We start from the raw sequence: 18898 nt of genomic DNA, 5'->3' as shown, positions 1-18898 counted from the left end.
TGTGGTGCAAGGACACTAAGCCTTTATTTGCAATTGGACTCAGAGTTGTTGCTCCAACTTTAAAAAGTCTTCCTGTCTACACATGAATTTGTATTACAGCCACTAAAGGAAGAAGGGATAAAGAGAATGCAAAATGCGAGGTTTATTTTGAAATGTGTTTTGTTTAGAGGAGAAACCGAGAGAGAGAGAGAGAGAGAGAGAGAGAAGGGAGAGGAAGTCTGCAATCGGCATTATTTTACAGCTCACCAGTGTCTACCAGAACATCTTTTCAGTCTTCAAGAACACTGCAAAGAAAGACATTATATTACTGTACACCTTTCCTTTTTGTGGGACAAATGAGGAACATGATAAAACACGCTATATCAGACTTCTTTTTTGAATATGAGACTCCTCGTCAGGTTCTGGTTAAGAACAGAAGAGTTGGGATTGTGTGTAGAATCATCCAGATGGGCGTTTTAGCCTACATCATAGGGTAAGATTTTTCTTTTTTGTATTATAAAATCCTGAAAGTAAAGGTGAGAAAACAAAAGTGCGCAAGTAACTGAAACATACATGTAAGGGCATGTTTAAACAAGAGCTGAAAAATTTAAATTATGTAAACATTAACTCCGACGTAAAATATGTTGAATTGTTAAGCGTTGATTTCAACTTATTCAAACTACAATACAGATAGAAATACCGACCATGGTTTGACAGATGTTAACATTTACTACAATCAAGTTCAGGCAAACGGACCAATCCTGTTAAGAAATACAAACCTGTGTTTGTCTGCTAAGAGCTAGTGTTATGTGACAAATGTATTTCAAGCTAAATTTTAGAGATAACTTGAAACTGAAACCTGGGATGGTTACCATATTATGAGATCTAATTTGAAAAGGGAACCAACCCTGACAGGGTGACCATTTTGTCCACAAGACAAAGTGGATAGTTATTTAATTATCATTTTCAGATACTTTTCAGATTGCAATAATGCTTAATTATGCCATAAAAAAACCTTTTTGGTTCCATAAAGAACCTTTAATATCAGAAGAACCTTTCTGTTTCACAAAAGGGTCTTTGCTTCTCAGATTCTAAAAAGGTATGAAACAGGTGGTTCTTCAAAGAACCCTTAACTGAATATTTCTTTGTGGAACCAAAAGATGGTTGTTCTATGGCATCGCTGTGAAGAACCTATGACGCAAATTTATTTTTTTAAGAGTTTAATATAACAAATGAATACATACAGTTGATAATTTATAAATAAATCAACTTTGAAACTCAAGTTGACATTGTTTTACTGGGCTGGTTTGTTCATGGCATTTAGCCTCAAACATCAGCAGCTGTTCGATCAGAGACGTTCAAGATGTTCCAGACCACCCTTTAGTCAATGAAACACAGACGGCCCTAGTTCAATTTACAAGACGCACACAGTTGAAACTGTTTGGGAATTCAAAACTTAAATTACATGACTCAATAAGAAGTCTTTATAATAGCTTGTACCTTCTGTTATATATCTAAATAGGCATCATTTGAGAATGTAATCTGGCAGCAGAATTAGACTGTGCAAACTGATCAAATCAATAAACACTATTGTCTTGGAGCATTACTTATGAAACGCCTATCTGGTACAGTATCTCAATCTGTGTTAAGAAGATAAGATTGAGAGTCATGCTTCAAACGGACAATAAACTTTTGCTATGTTGTGCTAGAAGGCATGAAGCCAAGTCTTATTCCTCCTCCTATTCTATGTAACACAGTAGATTGCTGAAATACAAACTATAAGAGACAGCCTTGTGAGTATTTTCCATCTGTTGTGCTGGTTTAAATGATAAGCAAATGAACTTTTCACCCAAATTGTGTAATGTTAACATGATTAAATTATGTGGACACTTCTACTAAACAACCTGTAAAGTAAAATCTGTATAAAAAATACATTTTCTGTAAGATGGAGATAAAGAAATATATAGAAATATACATATATATTACCTTTAAAATTACAAGATATAACAATTAAATAGTTTTCCCCGTTTTTCTTGTAATTTTTTTCTTGTGAAATTTTGAGCCTATTTAAAAAAAACTGTAAAAAAAGAAATCTTGTTAAAAAACAGAAATTTTCTGGCATCTGGGGTGCTAGAAATAAATTGTAAAATTTAAATTTTCTCCAACTGTCCTGTACATTTTCGGTCTTTTTCTGTAATTTCACATTGTTCTGAACGTATTTCAAAAATACATTAAAATGTACTGTAAATAAACAGTAATTTTTTTTTTTTTTTACATTTTAAATGGACAATCTGTACATAATCACAGAAATTACAGGATTTCCTACAGTATACTGGACCAGCAATCTTCACAAGCTTGAAATGTATTGTGGACCGTTATTGTCAATTCATTTTTATTTACAAGTTTTTGGTTACAGTTACAGGAACAAGTGACAACACACAAAGGCCTATACACATACAATATCCAGTATAATCGGTTGTTGACTTACACTAACGTTGAAAGAAGCTCAATATTGACAAAGTGTTACACCTATTCCTGCCTTGAACATATGACATGGCTTTACATAATACAGTCACAGTAACAATAAAAAATTTAAATGATATAAATGACGGGATGTTTTTATATTGTTGTTAAAATACAACTAAATTATCTCTGCAATCACATCATCATTTCTTTTATTTATATTATTATTACTATATACTGTTTGTTTCACAATAAAATCTGAATGAAATCTTTATCTGCGCTGTAGCTTGATTAAAGCAGATCAACAATGTTAACAGATTACAATCTTATTTTTCTAGGTGGGTGTTCATGTATGAGAAAGGCTACCAGATTGTGGATGTTGCTATGGGCTCTATATTAACAAAGATGAAGGGACTGGCTTTCACGAATATCAGTGGAGATGAGAGGATCTGGGATGTAGCAGATTATGTTTTTCCGGAACAGGTATGTTATTTTTCATCATTTGGAATAAAGGAACAAACATTTTAAAAATAGTGGCCCAGATTTAGATACAAATACTAGAAATAACTAACATACCCCTAGTAAAAAAAAACAATTCATTTAAAATGTATTTGTTTAATGCCAAATACTGTATAGTTTAACATATTTCCTTACATGACTTGCTGATATAAAATTATAATTAAACGTTATTTGGATAACTGTTTATACACAATGCACATTTCAATGCTTTTAAATAAAATGTATTCTAATGTTACTTTTGCTGAGGATTTTATGATTTTTGTACATTTACGCATTTGGCAGACGCTTTTATCCAAAGCGATTTACATTGCATTATGCTACACATTTATACATATGTGTGTGCAATCCCGTGGGATCGAACCCACAACGTTGTTAACGCAATGCTCTTACCACTGAGCTACACGAAAGCTTTTTTGATCAAATCAATCTTTCAATGCAAGATATTTAAAGTGTGTCGCAGTATACTTGCAATAGTTCCACTTAAGCACAATCAATACACTTAAATGTATCTTTAGTTGGACATCAGCACTATTTCTGCACAATACAAGTACATTAAGTACAAAATCAGTTGTTCCAATTTAGCAGACTTTAAGTGAACTAATTTAGTATACCACAAATACAATCGCGTATTTTCATTAAGCACAAAAGATGCAGCCTAAATGGATTTGCAGTATACTTAGCATGAAATAAATGTACTTCAAAAACATTTTCGTATATTTATTTCTCACTTGGGACTATACTTAATTTTAAAACGGATCTAAACAATCTAGTAAATCGAGGCTAATATAAGTATAGAGGCCAGAGTGGATCGTTTTTCGTCCCAGATAAAGTTACTCATACTGCGTAAACATCTTCAGTCACGAACCATCAGTTTGTTTTCGCTACATCTTAGACACGTCTTTATATTTCTAATGCAGTGGTTCTCAACCGGGGGGCGCAGAGGTACTGTAGGGGAGGCGTTACGGTTCCCCGAAACCCAAACCTCTGGAACTCGATCAGGAATGAACGGAGGAACGCGATTGCAAATTGGTGCGCAGACTTATTGTAGGTCCTTTACAGTGCAATTCTAGGCTGCGCCCAAAAGCTTAATATCTAGGCTACAAAGTAGGCAAACGTCCACTCAGGAAGCAGCAGCAATTCCTGGTACATCAAACAGGTAGATCATATAAGTAGCCTATGTTTGTCTTTCAGACTGTAATTTCAGAATAAGCGGAAGTCTCTCTCCCGTTGAGTTAAGAATGCGCGTGAAGGGAGTGGCGTGTAAATAAAGCGCCTTTTCATCTAGGCCTATTTCTGAACGTAGACGGCTGTTTAAACTGTTGACAGTTATTAACGATGTAAAACGCTATTTTCGACAGGCAAATGACACCGCGTCTGTATTATAGACTGCGAATAAACTCTCGCTCGTGTTAAAATCATGAAACGCGCACGCGTTGCCCAAAACATTACAATTTTTTAATGGTTTTAATGCAAAAAGCGAAAGGTTCACAATGGTATTTTAATGGAAACCATTCATTTCTGTGATGGTTTCTTTTGTTTTTATCAGCAGAGTTGTTACATTAATAATCTGATCTATTGAGATCAATCTGTCATAGACAGGTATTTTTTGCTTCTTCATATATCTGACATATTTTATGCATTATCTTATCTATCCTCAATGCACAGTATTGGGGGGGCGCCAATTCTTAAAATGGGTTTACAGGTCGTCGAGAAACGGTTGAGAACCACTGGTCTAATGCAGTTAAACATGTGCTTTTAATAATCAATGGAAAGAGAAATTGTTTCAGCATTTAGCTTTCCAAACAAAGTTTAGCATTTTCCAAATTAAAAATCCATCCATCGTCTAAAATACACAGCAGGAGATGCTAAGTATTTGAGGTATGAATATATAGCTTTCCTGTGGTTCAGTGGTTAGAGCGTGGCATAAGCAATGCCATGGTCATGGATTTGATCCCAGGGGATTGCACATACAGATACAATGTTAAGTGCAATGTACGTCACTTTGGATAAAAGCGTCTGCCAAATGCATAAATGTAAATGTAAGTAAATAATTTGAAATGCCTGACCGCATCATTTACTTTATGCTATCAGTCACCAGCAACATTTAGAAACCAGTTCTGAGAAACAGACTGTTGACGGAGAAGATCTGTACAGCATACAATACATGTCATTAGTTAGCAAGCACAGGAGTGGCCATCTCGGAGCTACATGATAGGTTCAAATATTATCCATAAGACGAACCAAAACTGTTCTTTGCATCAAAAAGTATTGTTCACTCCCTGAGAAGGTATATAACTGTATTTTGTAGGTACGACATAAAAAAACTGCTTTATAAATATAAGACATTTACATTTTGACAACGTCCAATATGTCACAAACCTAGTCCTAATTAATGTGTGACATTGATGCATTTAAGTTCTTTGTACTGTGGCTTCAGAAGCTCTTTTGAATTACTCTCAACATGTAAGCCACTGTATGGGCTAACATACGTAATGTTAGTGTTTCATCTGTGTCAGCCTTTGTGCTGCTTTCATCAGAGCAAAATGCTAGAAACTAAGAAATTGAGAAGCAATAGTTATGTATATTCAAATGTATATAGTTGAAAATTTGCATATGACTAAGAAAAAAGGAAGGATCTATTGGTAAACATAATAATACTGATACCTAAGATACAATAATACATTTGATATTTGTGCAATATTACCAGAAGAGTCGGTATTTAACCAGGCACATGTTGTATATAAACCAACACGTGATTTAAGGATTTTACTGCACTCACGCTGACGATGAACAGATTCAAACCGTACACAGCCAGTTTCAAACACTCAATTTCTAATGCAACCACTGTTTAACCAAAAAGAGATAATGTAAATTTTAAATCACTGTATCCCTCTGCATTTTGCCTTGTGTGTGTATATTACCCCAAATGGCCCATATTTAATCTCCCCTCTGTTTTGCTTTCTAGGGTGACGCATCTTTCGTTGTGATGACAAATTTCATTGATACTGTGGGACAAACACAGGGCAAGTGTCCCGAGGTGAATAAGCATCTCTCTCTCTCAGATATTAATTTCCAGGGTCTTTCATAATCATGACACCCCTGGGTTATTTCTTCACTCAAATCCTGAGTCCTGTTGAACCATTTCACAGTCTTGTTTATCTTAATTTTCCATGTCCCATTTGTAATGTTCATCATTAAATGACAGTTTGCGGGTGCTGGCCTGTTAGTACGTGCAGCATGGATTTAGCATGCATGTTTAAATGAAGGAATTAGGATCAGATGACAAACCCACAAAATGCCCACAGTCTGATTTGCATTGGCTTAAAAACAGGAAAGGGTGCACAGGAAGATTTTTTTATTAGTCCACTTGGAAACAAACTCATCGCAAGGTAATACAAAGCAGAAGGTCGATACAAAGAGTGCTTTTCAGAAGAAACTAATCCAGATTTGTTTAGCATAAGGTATAGCATAAGATGTTCAAGGGTGTTTGTTATATCAAGTTAAAGGGATAGTTCACCCAAAAATGAAAATTCTGTCATCATTTAGTCACCCTCTTGTCATTACAAACCTATATGGTTTTCTTTCTTCTGCAGAACACAAAAGTGAAAAGAAAAAAATGTTTTGTGTTCTGCAGAAGAAAGAAAGCCACACAGGTTTGAAATAACAAGAAGGTGAATAAATGATGATTCATTTTTGGGTGAGCTATCACTTAAACTAGATATCCATTAGCAGATGCATATTCTGCAAGACTCGCACCATAAAATAATTGTTTGGTGCTTATGTACAGCATATTTTTTAAATCAGTTAATTATTGGAATATGACTCGTTTCTTGTTATACAAAAATCAAACTATATGCACTGTGGTCACATTACATGTCAATCATACAGTCACTCACTTCTAGTCTAAGTGGGCAGATCTCAAACAAAACATATCAGCATTTAGGACCAGACCTGATGCCATTAAGGTTCCCAGCATGTAATCACAGATAGATAACACAATCTTTTTAACCGTGAGGTATGAAAGCTGTTTCTATACATCACCAGAAGCTTCCCTTGATCGTGTCTACCACCTCTTCTCTGTTTCCTTCCTATAATCCCTCATTTTTGTTTAAACAAATGAATCGTAGAACAGGGTTTTGTGGTCCTTCTGTTGCCATCAGCCATTTAGATGCCAAATTTCCATATTGTCTCCGCAAATAAGCAAATGTAGGCTTTAACAATCACTAATAGCTATTATGATATATAAAAATATAACATGCTGTATGTACGTGTATGTTGCAGGTGCCAGATGGGAAGAACACGTGCAACTCAGACGCAGACTGTGATGTGGGCAAATACAAACGTACGGGAAATGGTAAAGTTTGAACCATTTATTTGTTCCGACAGAAGGCACCAGCACCACGGTGTGGACTAACATCACAGCACTAACATCACCGCCTGGGGCAGAGAAACTGAATCATTCTTTAATCTTTTCATCAACACTGTATAATCTTAATAGATTTGACTGGCAAATGAATCAAGTTATGTTTTTCACTCTTTGGGTAACCTCCACCTCAATCGTGTTGCCGTCTCTGTAAGTCACTTACATTCATGACATGCTTTTGTATTCTAACACTTTAATCTCAAGTTTCTTCATGCCTGATAAATCTTTTTTCCATGTGCTGTCTAATGTCTTTCATTCCCAGAGACCCACGAGGCTCTTATCTGCTATATAAGACAACAGGGATCACGAGGGCATGAACTGCATAATTCACACTAGTCGATTCGCAAAACAACCCATTACATATTTGCTGCAAAATTGATTTAAACACCCAGTGCAATTTAAATCAAGGCAAAACTATTCCCATAAACAGACTATTCAAATATTTAGATTGCCATTCACTCACATGCAGGAGGTAAGCAACATTATTGAATTACTACTCAAACCTAAACATGTTAAACTCATGTGACGTCAAACAAATCTTTGCTTCCTTATGTTTTTGTTAGAATCATGGTTTTCGTAGAATAGTAAACCTAATCAACAAGCCAACTATAGAAATACAATGTTACATTATTGGAATAGTGCATTATTGACTAAAGGCCTGAGTTTGTTAAGAGGTCACAAATACAGTACACAAATATTGACTACTGTAGATCTGTTTACCTGGTTACTTCAGGTATACAAATCTAAGTAAACATTACCATCTCACTTTACAGTAATTAAACCGTGTACTGTCATGGCACGAACAAGCCAAAGAATGCTTAATTCTGTATTTTAACAAGGTTCAATAAAAGGAAGGAAGCAGGCGGGAACATAAACACAAACTTAAACAAATGTCCGGGTCCGGTCCCCTCTCGTCAGCAGTCCCGTCGCTCGTCCTCTTATGCTCCCGATTACCTCCGTATATATGATATAGATATGCGGGACCGGTGTGCACACAGCTGATCCAACTATCACTCACACCACCGCCTCACGGCCTTCCTCACCACATGTATAAAGCAGCATACAGGAGCATTTTCTCAAATGTTTCTTAATTGTACATTTATTGTTAATTTTGTGCCTTATATTTCTGACATGTACTTGATTTCATATACTGGCCCTATGGTGATTTTAACTGTTGTACTGTATTCTACTTCTATATACTAGGCTATTACCAAAACAAGTTCTCTGTAAAAAATACTGTATGCACAGTAGTAGCCAAAAGTGATGCCTAGGGGGAACATTTGTACAATATTCGCTCTTCATGCCCTCACGTTACATTAAATATGAGGAGCATGATACAAAATGATCAATATACTATAAGAGCGAGATTTACTAACTGCTTCTGGCGTGTCAAAAAAGGATTTTCGGTATTTACTAAAGAGACACAGTGAAATTAGTGCTGAAAAGGCATATGGATTTGTAGGAGTTTGCTCTTCAGCAAACTTTATGGAAGGAGAGTATTTAAAGGAATCACGTAACTTGATTTACTTAAGTTTGCGCTCATCATTGTACTAGCATTTGCAGCTTTATTTAATGACGAGATGATGAGATATTGCCTGTTTAATGTGCCCCTTTTTAGTAAGTCTTCCTCAGAAATTTCCACTCCCATCTTGACTTTTTTTCATTGCGCTCTCACGATATTTTGCACTGTTAGGTTAACCTGGCCCTAAACCTGTAGGGTATATGACAAACCTGTTTGGTAAAAAAACGAACTACAGCATATATGGAAATCATCAAACACGTTTGTTGGCAGTAAATGAATCTGTGTGAATATGTCTTTTGATGTTCACTGTTCATGCTCGCTGTTATTAGCAGACTTTCGGAATGGAAGATACTAGAAATGTCATTCGCACAAATGGTCATAATCTGCTTCTATGTTTAACCTTCAATGTTCACAGTGTGACACTGATGATTCTATGTAAATTCCTTTTTAAGTACATGTTATAAAAAAGGATACAAAATTCTTTACAGAAAAATGAATTTACAAAACTTTCTCTTTTTTGTTAATTAACATTGCATGTGTGTTCGCCGGTCTCTGTTCCTTCTAAAGCATGAGACAAGTAATTTCAATGTTGTTGTTTTGATTCAGCTTTTTGCCTTCTTTACAGTTCACTCAGTCCCAAATACACTTCTGAAGTCTTATTTTTCCTCTTACGGCATCTTATCTCTTCTCTCGTAGGGTTCATGACGGGCAAGTGTGTGAACCAAACCAAAACTTGCGAGATCTACTCCTGGTGTCCTAATGAAGATGACAGTTTAATACCAGAGTACAGATTTCTCTTTTATTATCGGTGAATTACAATAGAACTTGATTCCCAGAGACTCTTCATCGTACCTTTAACAAGACGTTTCCCTCTTTTTTGTTCCCTAGACCTCCTGTATTGGAGGCTGCAGAAAACTTCACACTGTTCATCAAAAACTCCATCACTTTTCGCCAGTTTCAAGTAGTGAGGTAAGAGGTTACCTCCTAACTACACACAGTAAATTCTCTCACAAAATTAAGTATACATTTCCTCTACAAGTATACATTTCCTACAGCCTATCTGTCTCTGTCTAGGAGTAACCTGGTGGAAGGTGTGGATCAGGCGTACATCAATCGCTGTCAGTATCATCCCACAAATGATCCACTGTGTCCTATCTTCAGGCTTAGAGATATCATTGAGCTTTCCGGTTTTAATTATTCAGACATAGCTCGTTTGGTATGTTTTCTCTTTGTCATTGTTTGTATACACACCCCACACCCCGATACTCACACTTTTTTTTGCTATGCACACACATATGCACACGCAGCTTTGTATTACCTAATAATCACACAAACTTGGGCAATACATTTAGATTATTTAAAGATTTAAAGCAACACAGTATTTGACTGAATTGCGAGTCCTTTTATTTAGTGAGGACCAAAAGTGGGTTGTAATGAAAGTTCACTGTGACTCTCGCTGGTGCACGTGAAGAAATAAGTTGTCTTGTTAAATTCCCACTCACACATGCACACAAATAGCAAAATGTGTTCATTCAGACAATAGCAAGTAGTACAATCCGGAAGGCTATTCTAAAATAATACATTGATACAGAATAATATTTTTGTCGAAAACCCCTATCCACACCCGAAACCCTAAACAAAACATTTTTCATTTAAGAAAGCCATAAAAACATGTTTGTTTGAATTAATGCGAACACGCATGGTTGCCATATCTTTTTCAAAATCACTGTATAGAAATTATTATAGACACACTGTTTTTTTTATGAATAACTAAATCTTTCTTTAAAAATGGCCATAAATAAAGAAGGAAATCTTACTTTTAACTCACTGAATAAAAACAACATGTGCCAACAGTGCTTGCAGGGAATATGCAAGCACGTCCCTTATGTTTCTTCCCAGAAAAAAATCAAATAAAATAAAACAAATACTTTCCAGTATGTTTATTAAGATTTACAAGCTAATTATGAATGTTCATCTCATAAACTTTGTAACCTGGTAGGGTGGCTCTATAGGAATACTCATTGAGTGGGATTGCAATCTGGACTTCAAAATCAAACACTGCAAACCACAATATGAATTCTTTGGTCTGTACGGAACTGGGAAAAGTGATAAAGGGGAGAAAGCATCACTGGGATACAATTTCAGGTGGGTGAGACTGTCCAAAAATTATGATCTTTAACAGTTCAGTCAATAAGTTTGAATCAATATGTCCAGTATTAACTGTTAAAGAGACACACACTGTTATACACAGATTACACCTCATTGTATAATGGAAAAATAATTAGCTTAAAGCTTAAAGGTCCAGTGTTGAAATATCTAGCAATGAGGTTGCGAATTGCAATCAACGGCTTTCTCCACCCCTCCCATTCAAAGCCCTATGTTGGCTGCAAAGGACTAAGATGTCGTCACATTTTCACAAGGAGATAACGTATTTACAAAACACGCTCTGTAGAGCAGTTTGTCCGTTTAGGGCCACTGTAGAAACAACATGGCAAATTCCATGTAATGGGGACCCGCGGTGTATTTAGATTCAAAAAGCTCATTCTTAACATAACGCTTCATTATGTAAGGTCCTTTTACACCTCTGAAGACACAGTTATGTATATTATATTTCATTTCTGTAAATAGATCCTACAAAAAAATAACACATGGGACCTTTAACTGAGGAAAAAGTCTAAATGTCTCAACTGTATTAGAATTTAATATTTATAAAGATCTAAATTGACTATTGTTATATAATATGGATGGTTTCAGATATGGTAAACATTATTTGGAGAACAACGTGGAGAAGAGAACATTAATGAAGGTGTTTGGTATACGGATAAACATCGTTGTTCATGGACGGGTAAATGGATTTCCCTATAGTTACACATTGCAGAACATTCACATATCCACTTTTACAGCTGATATAAAATAATTTGCAGGCAGGAAAATTTGATATCATTCCAACGCTGACGGCCATTGGCTCAGGTGTAGGAATCTTTGGAGTGGTGAGTGAAACCTTTTTCCAATATTATTTTATGAGATTGGTACATGTTATGAATATTTATTAATATAGGCTATTCAAACAATAGTTAATTAAGTCCGTTGATATAATTCACGCACGGTGGCTTAGTGGTTAGCACGTTCGCCTCACACCTCCAGGGTTGGGGGTTCGATTCCCGCTTCCGACTTGTGTGTGTGGAGTTTGCATGTTCTCCCCGTGCCTCGGGGGTTTCCTCCGGGTACTCCGGTTTCCTCCCCTGGTCCAAAGACATGCATGGTAGGTGGATTGGCATCTCTGGAAAAATTGTCCGTAGGTTGTGAGTGTGTGAGTGAATGAATGAGTGAGTGTGTGTGCCCTGCGATGGGTTGGCACTCCATCCAGGGTGTATCCTGCCTTGATGCCCGATGACTCCTGAGATAGGCGCAGGCTCCCCGTGACCCGAGGTAGTTCGGATAAGCGGTAGAAAATGGATGGATGGATATAATTCACATTTAGTGATCATCTCTTATCACAAGATCAAATATGCTATAATTTTAGTTGTAGACAGTTAAAATGTTGTCAAGGAATTAAAATGTTATTCTTACAGTATTTACTCACCCCTCATGTCATCCAAGACGTCCATGTCTTTATTTCTTCTGTAGAAACTAATCCAAGGTTGTTGAGGAAAACATTTCCGGATCTTCCTCCATATAATGGATAAAATAGGGGTTAACCTCATTAAAGGTCAAAATATCAGTTGCTTCGCTAAGAATTTTTTTACCTTTTTTACTTTTTAACCACAAAAACACAGCTTGCACCCAACCGTGTTACAGGTTGAAGACTTCCTGTAATATGCAATTAGGTTGGAAAAGTCAAGCGTCAGGTTGCCCCCCATTAAATCCATTATAGATTCCAGTAGATGTTTCCCCAATAAGCTTGGATAAGTTTCTTTAGAAGAAATAAAGACATGGAGATCTTGGATGACATGATGGTGAATTTATAAGCATAACATTTTAATTCTAACGTGAACTATTTCTTTAAAAAGGGTAGATAAAAAGTGCCTTACTAAATTCTTTCGAAGCTGTCCATTTTTATGATATTTAAAAAATATTTGTTTTGATTTGTTTAAAGGCAACTGTTGTGTGTGATGTGCTCCTTCTACATTTACTTCCAAAACGAGATTTCTACAAAAACATGAAATATAAGAATACACAACTCAATGAAGAGGTGAGTGTTTGCAAATTTAAAAAAATATATCAAATATTATATTAACACCTTACACTAACCACAATTCATCAATGCTAACAACAGTGAAACATCTTTACAGCATTAAATAATCTTCGTCGATAAACAGTTGTTGTTAACTAAATTTAACAGCTTTTGATTAAAAAAATATAAATTAAAATTTAACTACTAACAAATACCGTTTATTTGATGGTTAACTAATGTTTACAAATGTTTACAAACTTCCTAACCTTAGAAGTTATCAATATTATCATTATGTTATCAATAATATATTATATTTACATACCTCACATCAGACTTATGATGTTGATGCTAAATACTATTGTAAGGACAATCTACTTTATGCTCTTCTACTGAAGTTTACATTTGGAAGAGCTGTTGAGAGATAAGTCATAGTGTGCTTTAAATTCCACAAGGGGGCAGCAGAGACACACTGTTAAACACCACACAAGGAGCTTGAGTGATCAGTAACAGATGTAATATTATTCCCAAATCAAGCTGAATTCCCGAAGTGTCCGTATGGAAAAATCTTCAGCTCGGCACAAATCAGCATTTACATACAATTCAAATCTCACTTTAACAGAGTCTGTGTGGGAGGAAAAATATCTTACCTTTGAGTTGTGTAAATGTGGGAAGAATTCAATTCATTATACATATACATTGATGTCCATGAAACAACAGCTTCCTATAAATATCTCTGCAGTGTTAGTTACTGTAGCAACGCAGCATGTCGATTAAACTTGTTTTTTAACAGAGAATGTGAGGGCAAATTTTAACCTGCGGGACTTCAGTTTGGCAGCTCTCTAAGGAAGAAAAACATTGATTATGTGACTTCAAAAAAGGGGGGGTTGGCACTGGGGCTGGTAAAGAGAGGAGAGAGGAGAGAGAGAGAGAGAGAGAGAGAGAGAGAGAGAGAGAGAGAGAGAGAGAGAGAGAGAGAGAGAGAGAGAGAGAGAGAGAGAGAGAGAGAGAGAGAGAGAGAGAGAGAGAGAGAGAGAGAGAGAGAGAGAGAGAGAGAGAGAGAGAGAGAGAGAGAGAGAGAGAGAGAGAGAGAGAGAGAGAGAGAGAGAGAGAGAGAGAGAGAGAGAGAGAGAGAGAGAGAGAGAGAGAGAGAGAGAGAGAGAGAGAGAGAGAGAGAGAGAGAGAGAGAGAAATCAGCATTTAGACATAACATGCAGGTGTCAAACAAAATGTCTATTTGATCATTTATTGTGTCTAAAAGTATTATATAGTATACAGAACATTGAAGCTCCCAGTTAAAGAATAAAAAATATAGGTTTTAGATCAAGACTATCCACAAAGACAATAAATAAAAATGTAAAATAAATGAATATTTCAAAACATAAAAACAAAGTGGGATAGTAGGGTCAGATTGTCATGAGTTTAAAATAAACCATATGATAGTACTTACAAGAGAAACAACCTAACTCAGGATCCACTCTATTGTGGTCATTTTAATTTGGAGCCCAATTAGAAAATGTAACAATCCGATCTGAACTTACAGCTTAAGAAAGCAAGTTTCTGCAATAAGGCACCTGGTAGCTGTTGCATAAGTAAATACATTGTAAAAATTAACAAGTTCTCAGATGTGTATTTGTCCATCCACAGAAGCAAACATTACCCACGGTACAGACAGAAAAAGAGAAACCACAGGTAACACACCATTCAAATAACCTAAATAGAAGATCCCTGTAGAATAACAGTATATCATCATAAACAACTACTCAATGCAGCTTTGAGCAGTAATCAAAGTCTTTTTGTGCACAGGAGTGAAGAGAGAGAGAGAGAGAGGCTGCCATGACTACCGACTACTGCACTGAAATGACTAGCACCTCTCAGTCCTGGAACATAAAAAATAAAATCTGAGAGACACAACGCTCCAGAAAGAATATTTCACCAGTGAGAAACTTGGAACTGCAGAGGGAAACAATATTATTAGGTGTGAGAAGGTTTATTGTTTTTATGGGAGGGGTTTTAACTGTTATTCAGAGTTTTCCACAACAAAATATCTCCAGATCTAAGAAAGGGACATTTCTAAACATTATATCAACGTATAAATTGTTACTGTTAAGCCGATACTGTAGTTAGAAGATTATATAAATATTTAGATTGTCAAAAGTAGAATTTAAAAGACAAAGCTGTGAAAGAACTCCAAGAGGTGTTTTATTCTTTGTTAATGGTGTCAGTTTTAGCAGATTCACACTTTTCATTGACATGAAAGACAGCCTCTGTGCAGGGATACCTATAAACTGTAGTAAATATATAAATGCATATTTTATGATATATTTAGGATAAATATCTTCTGCTGTTCGCATGGGAGGTCAGTTTATTAGATCAATCTTTTTTAGGACATTATTTATTAAAATCTTGAACCTGTTGAAAATTAGATAACACCATGATGGGTTTTTTGTTCTAAACACCATTTTAAAGAATTTTGTCAAACGTTTTGTTAGCAGTTTATTTTTATGGATTCAGAACAATTTTATCAAATCATAATAAAAACAGAAGCCACTGTCATTTGTGATATCTTTATTGTTTTTGATTATGTCTATGTGTACAAAAAGCATGCAAAAAATAACATCTTTATATGCTTTGTTACATATTTACAAAAGAGTTGCATTCAGTGCTTTCTCAGGCCATGCTGTTTTTGTCTTATTTTCTCAGACTTTTTAAATTCAGTTACATTCAGATCAATGCAATATAAATAACCCGCAATATCAGGCACTCGGACACAAATAACTGCGCATTCAGACTGCAGGTATTTAAGCATTTTATGATTTATATACAGCAGTCAATTCTGATATATGTTTTAAAGGTTCTTCAACTTCAACTTTCGTTAGAAAAGAAACATTTAAATCACTTTCATGACAGGAGCTACACAGTTCAAAATAGCCACTTTTTAATCCTTCCTTTAGAGATTCACGTTAACAACAGAAAACATTATGCATGTGTGTGTGTGTATACAGAAATGGTAAATGGGTGACCATGCCTGCTATCTATTGCACATGAGCTGTGACCCGAAATAAGAAATAAAGCTGTAGCACTTAAGTCCATTGCTCACACAGAGGTATGCCATATATAGACTGCTGCATATGTTTAGCTTATACAAAATGTTCTCCAGGAAAAATTTAAAGGGGTTTTTGAGATCAAGGTTTGCTTCTTCATAAAGATATCAAAAACTTTAACAAACCCGAAGTGAGGTTTGTAAAAGCTAATAAAAGGTTATAGCAAGTAAAGAGACATGCCATACGTCAAGACACGGAAGAGGTGCATAGCATACATCGATAAGTACTGTACATCAGGGAAACGTAAAGTAACAAACGTATGCAAAAGTAAACGAGAATTTGGAAATTCACACACATAAACACAGCTCCTGAACAAGGAATATGCTACTCAAATCTCTCTGTATTCCAAGAACAGCATTGTCCAGACCCTGAGTACCACATACAGAATCTCACTACATCTACAGTAACACAACAAACACACGACTCCATAAGACCATAAAAAGACCAGTTTGGCACTGAAAATGCTTTTGCTGTTGAATTCGGTTTTAGATGAACAAGAAGCATGAAAGGTGTGTGCATAAAAAAGAGGGCAGGAGAGAGAGAGAAAGATTTTAGTAAGAATATAATGAAAGTGGGTCAGCGCAAAGGATCAATTCACCTTCATATAAGCAATAATGAGTCATTTAAAAGATTGACATGTGTGTAAGGTTTCCTGTAAGCATTGACAACTTGCATTACTAATTTAAAGAACGGTTCAGGCAAATATACAAAAATCTCTTATAATGTACCATCATGCCATCCCAGATGTGTACGACTTTCTTTCTTGAGTTTAAGACAAACTTTTATTTAACACATATGAATCTCTAAATAAACTTCTTTAAATTCTAAATAACTTATGAGAGAATTTTCAAATTTGGGCTAGCGATTCCGTTACAAAAAAAACTGACCCCTGACCAAATTAAAAATGCAGTTTAATTCATGCAAAAATCTTTTAAAACAATTTCACTATTATAACAAATAAGTTAAATACACTCCAAATGCACGATGACAGTGGTCGTCCAGTAAGCATCTCTTTTACTTGTAGTATTCGGAGAGAAGATGTCTTCGGCTGGCAGATGATTCGACGTAAACAAGGCGTATTGTTTGTACAAAGTTAATCTGAGCTGAGAGGGTCCGTGCTGACATTGAATGGCAGTTTACTTTCCTTCCCGAGCTAAACATCGTATTCAGATCCTACCCTCAATTGGCTTGTCTGTTTTGAGTGAAAGTGACTCCCTCTCCTTCCACGCACGCTCATTCGCTTCTGTGCTATGTTTTTGCTCATGTGACTGACAAACAGGCCTCTTGGAATGCTTAGACTCGGTAAACAATGACACATATCGCTCCAGTACAGACGAAACACTGACATGAGAGACGTGCATCCTGTGTAACTTGATTCAGGGGTTTTTACATTCACAAACGTGGAGAATAAGCCCTGTTTAAGGATAATGGGAAACACGGTCCACGTTTCATTAATAAGCCCTGTTTTCTCAAATCTTTTCTGATTTGCATTTTTTTGTGACGGACATATTTACACAAAGAGAGTTTTTAGTATTAGTGTTTAGTGAATTCGTAAGCCCCTTTGATTCAAGCTTCTCCACCCGTGTGTGTGTGAGGTGAGAAATTATTAATGGTATAAAAAGAAAGAAAAAGAACGAGAGATATGGAAACCCAATATCTAGCCAATTTTCATTCTTAGACATGACTGGGATAGATTAAGTGCAAAAAGGCAAGAATCCACAGCTGTTATTTTATACACATGCACGCGTATTATGATGTCATCATGCTCCATCAATGCCATCGATTTGAGCTTTACCATATTATCATCAGCAGTTTTTCTCCATGCTGTACGTGTGTTCAGAAGAGCTTGTGGTACCAAAGGTCCGTCTTTCAAACAAAACAGGTCCGGTGTAGATTGTTTCCCGAAATCTACTTACAGTATTAAAGCAATGCTGAGAGGAAACGTTGGGATGGATCATGGGAAAGATCCCAAAAATGTAAAAGAGAGAACAATGGAATCCTTACTTTATGATTCTTGTACCACTGAAGACATGCAACAGAATAATCCAGTTTAATGTAACAGGTTGCAGGCGTGTGGTCTGGGTCATGGATCTGTTCAAATGGTTGGAAATGTCTGAATGGAGAAGCGCAGACAATGAGGAAAGCTTCAGAGTCACTCAGGAGGTGGGCGGCTCATCCTCATCCAGGTCCTCAAGCTCAACTTCTCTACCGGCCTCTCCACTGCTCCCTTTTCTGGGAGAGAAAACAAGAATACTGTGTGATTGATAGTCTAAATGACCAATGTTGCATTTCTTAAATGATACCACAAAAATATAACAGCAAAAAATAAGTACAGTACATGATTGTACAATATGAAAAACTAAAAAAAGTGTGTAGAGAATGTGTGATTAGTTTCTGTAATATAGCATTTTTTACATACATATCTCTGAAAAAAAGCAGAATATACAGTTCCTATAATGAATATCCTGTTAACTTGCTGTTAAGTAACTCAAGCAAAAGAAATCTAAATCCAGAGACAAGTTCTTCAAAATCAGTCACTGTACACATTTGTTATTTTCTAATCATCAGGTGCATTTACTTTATGACAGACTAGTTAACTCGTGCACCCTGAGCCTGACAGTATGCACGTAAAAAGCATCAAGTGGTCAGTGAACTGCGTCAGAGACTACCCAGCAGTAAGCATTGGAAAAAACTGTCTGAAAAAATGTGAAACAGAC

General features: G+C 35.9%; 2 protein-coding genes across 5 annotated transcripts in view; one reads left to right on the top strand and one right to left on the bottom strand.

The window, feature by feature from the left end:
- Nucleotides 1-16: 16 nt before the first annotated feature.
- On the top strand, nt 17-15602 carry p2rx1 (purinergic receptor P2X, ligand-gated ion channel, 1). 2 transcript variants are annotated; one of them, XM_056745567.1, is made up of 13 exons: nt 17-472; nt 2781-2925; nt 5927-5998; nt 7243-7303; nt 9603-9690; nt 9795-9875; nt 9981-10122; nt 10906-11051; nt 11661-11751; nt 11831-11896; nt 13003-13098; nt 14725-14769; nt 14884-15602. In XM_056745567.1, exons 1-13 carry the CDS (start codon nt 336-338, stop codon nt 14887-14889), a joined length of 1176 nt encoding a protein of 391 aa, XP_056601545.1. In that variant the 5' UTR covers nt 17-335; the 3' UTR covers nt 14890-15602. The 2 variants fall into 2 exon arrangements, with proteins under 2 accessions (XP_056601545.1, XP_056601544.1); XM_056745566.1 differs by having other exon boundaries at nt 7243-7315.
- A 28-nt stretch (nt 15603-15630) lies between these two features.
- camkk1a (calcium/calmodulin-dependent protein kinase kinase 1, alpha a) overlaps nt 15631-18898 on the bottom strand; it is a 70041-nt gene continuing 66773 nt past the window's right edge. For all 3 annotated transcript variants that reach the window (XM_056745552.1, XM_056745554.1, XM_056745553.1), the window contains one exon: nt 15631-18413. In XM_056745552.1, the coding sequence (XP_056601530.1) occupies nt 18338-18413 (76 nt within the window). In that variant the 3' untranslated portion in view covers nt 15631-18337. The remainder of the gene's footprint in view (nt 18414-18898) is intronic.

Source organism: Triplophysa dalaica, chromosome 4, assembly GCF_015846415.1.
Source record: "Triplophysa dalaica isolate WHDGS20190420 chromosome 4, ASM1584641v1, whole genome shotgun sequence".
Classification (NCBI taxonomy): Eukaryota; Metazoa; Chordata; class Actinopteri; order Cypriniformes; family Nemacheilidae; genus Triplophysa; species Triplophysa dalaica.
Note: the sequence above shows the minus strand (reverse complement) of the source record. Positions and strands in the feature narration are given on the sequence as shown.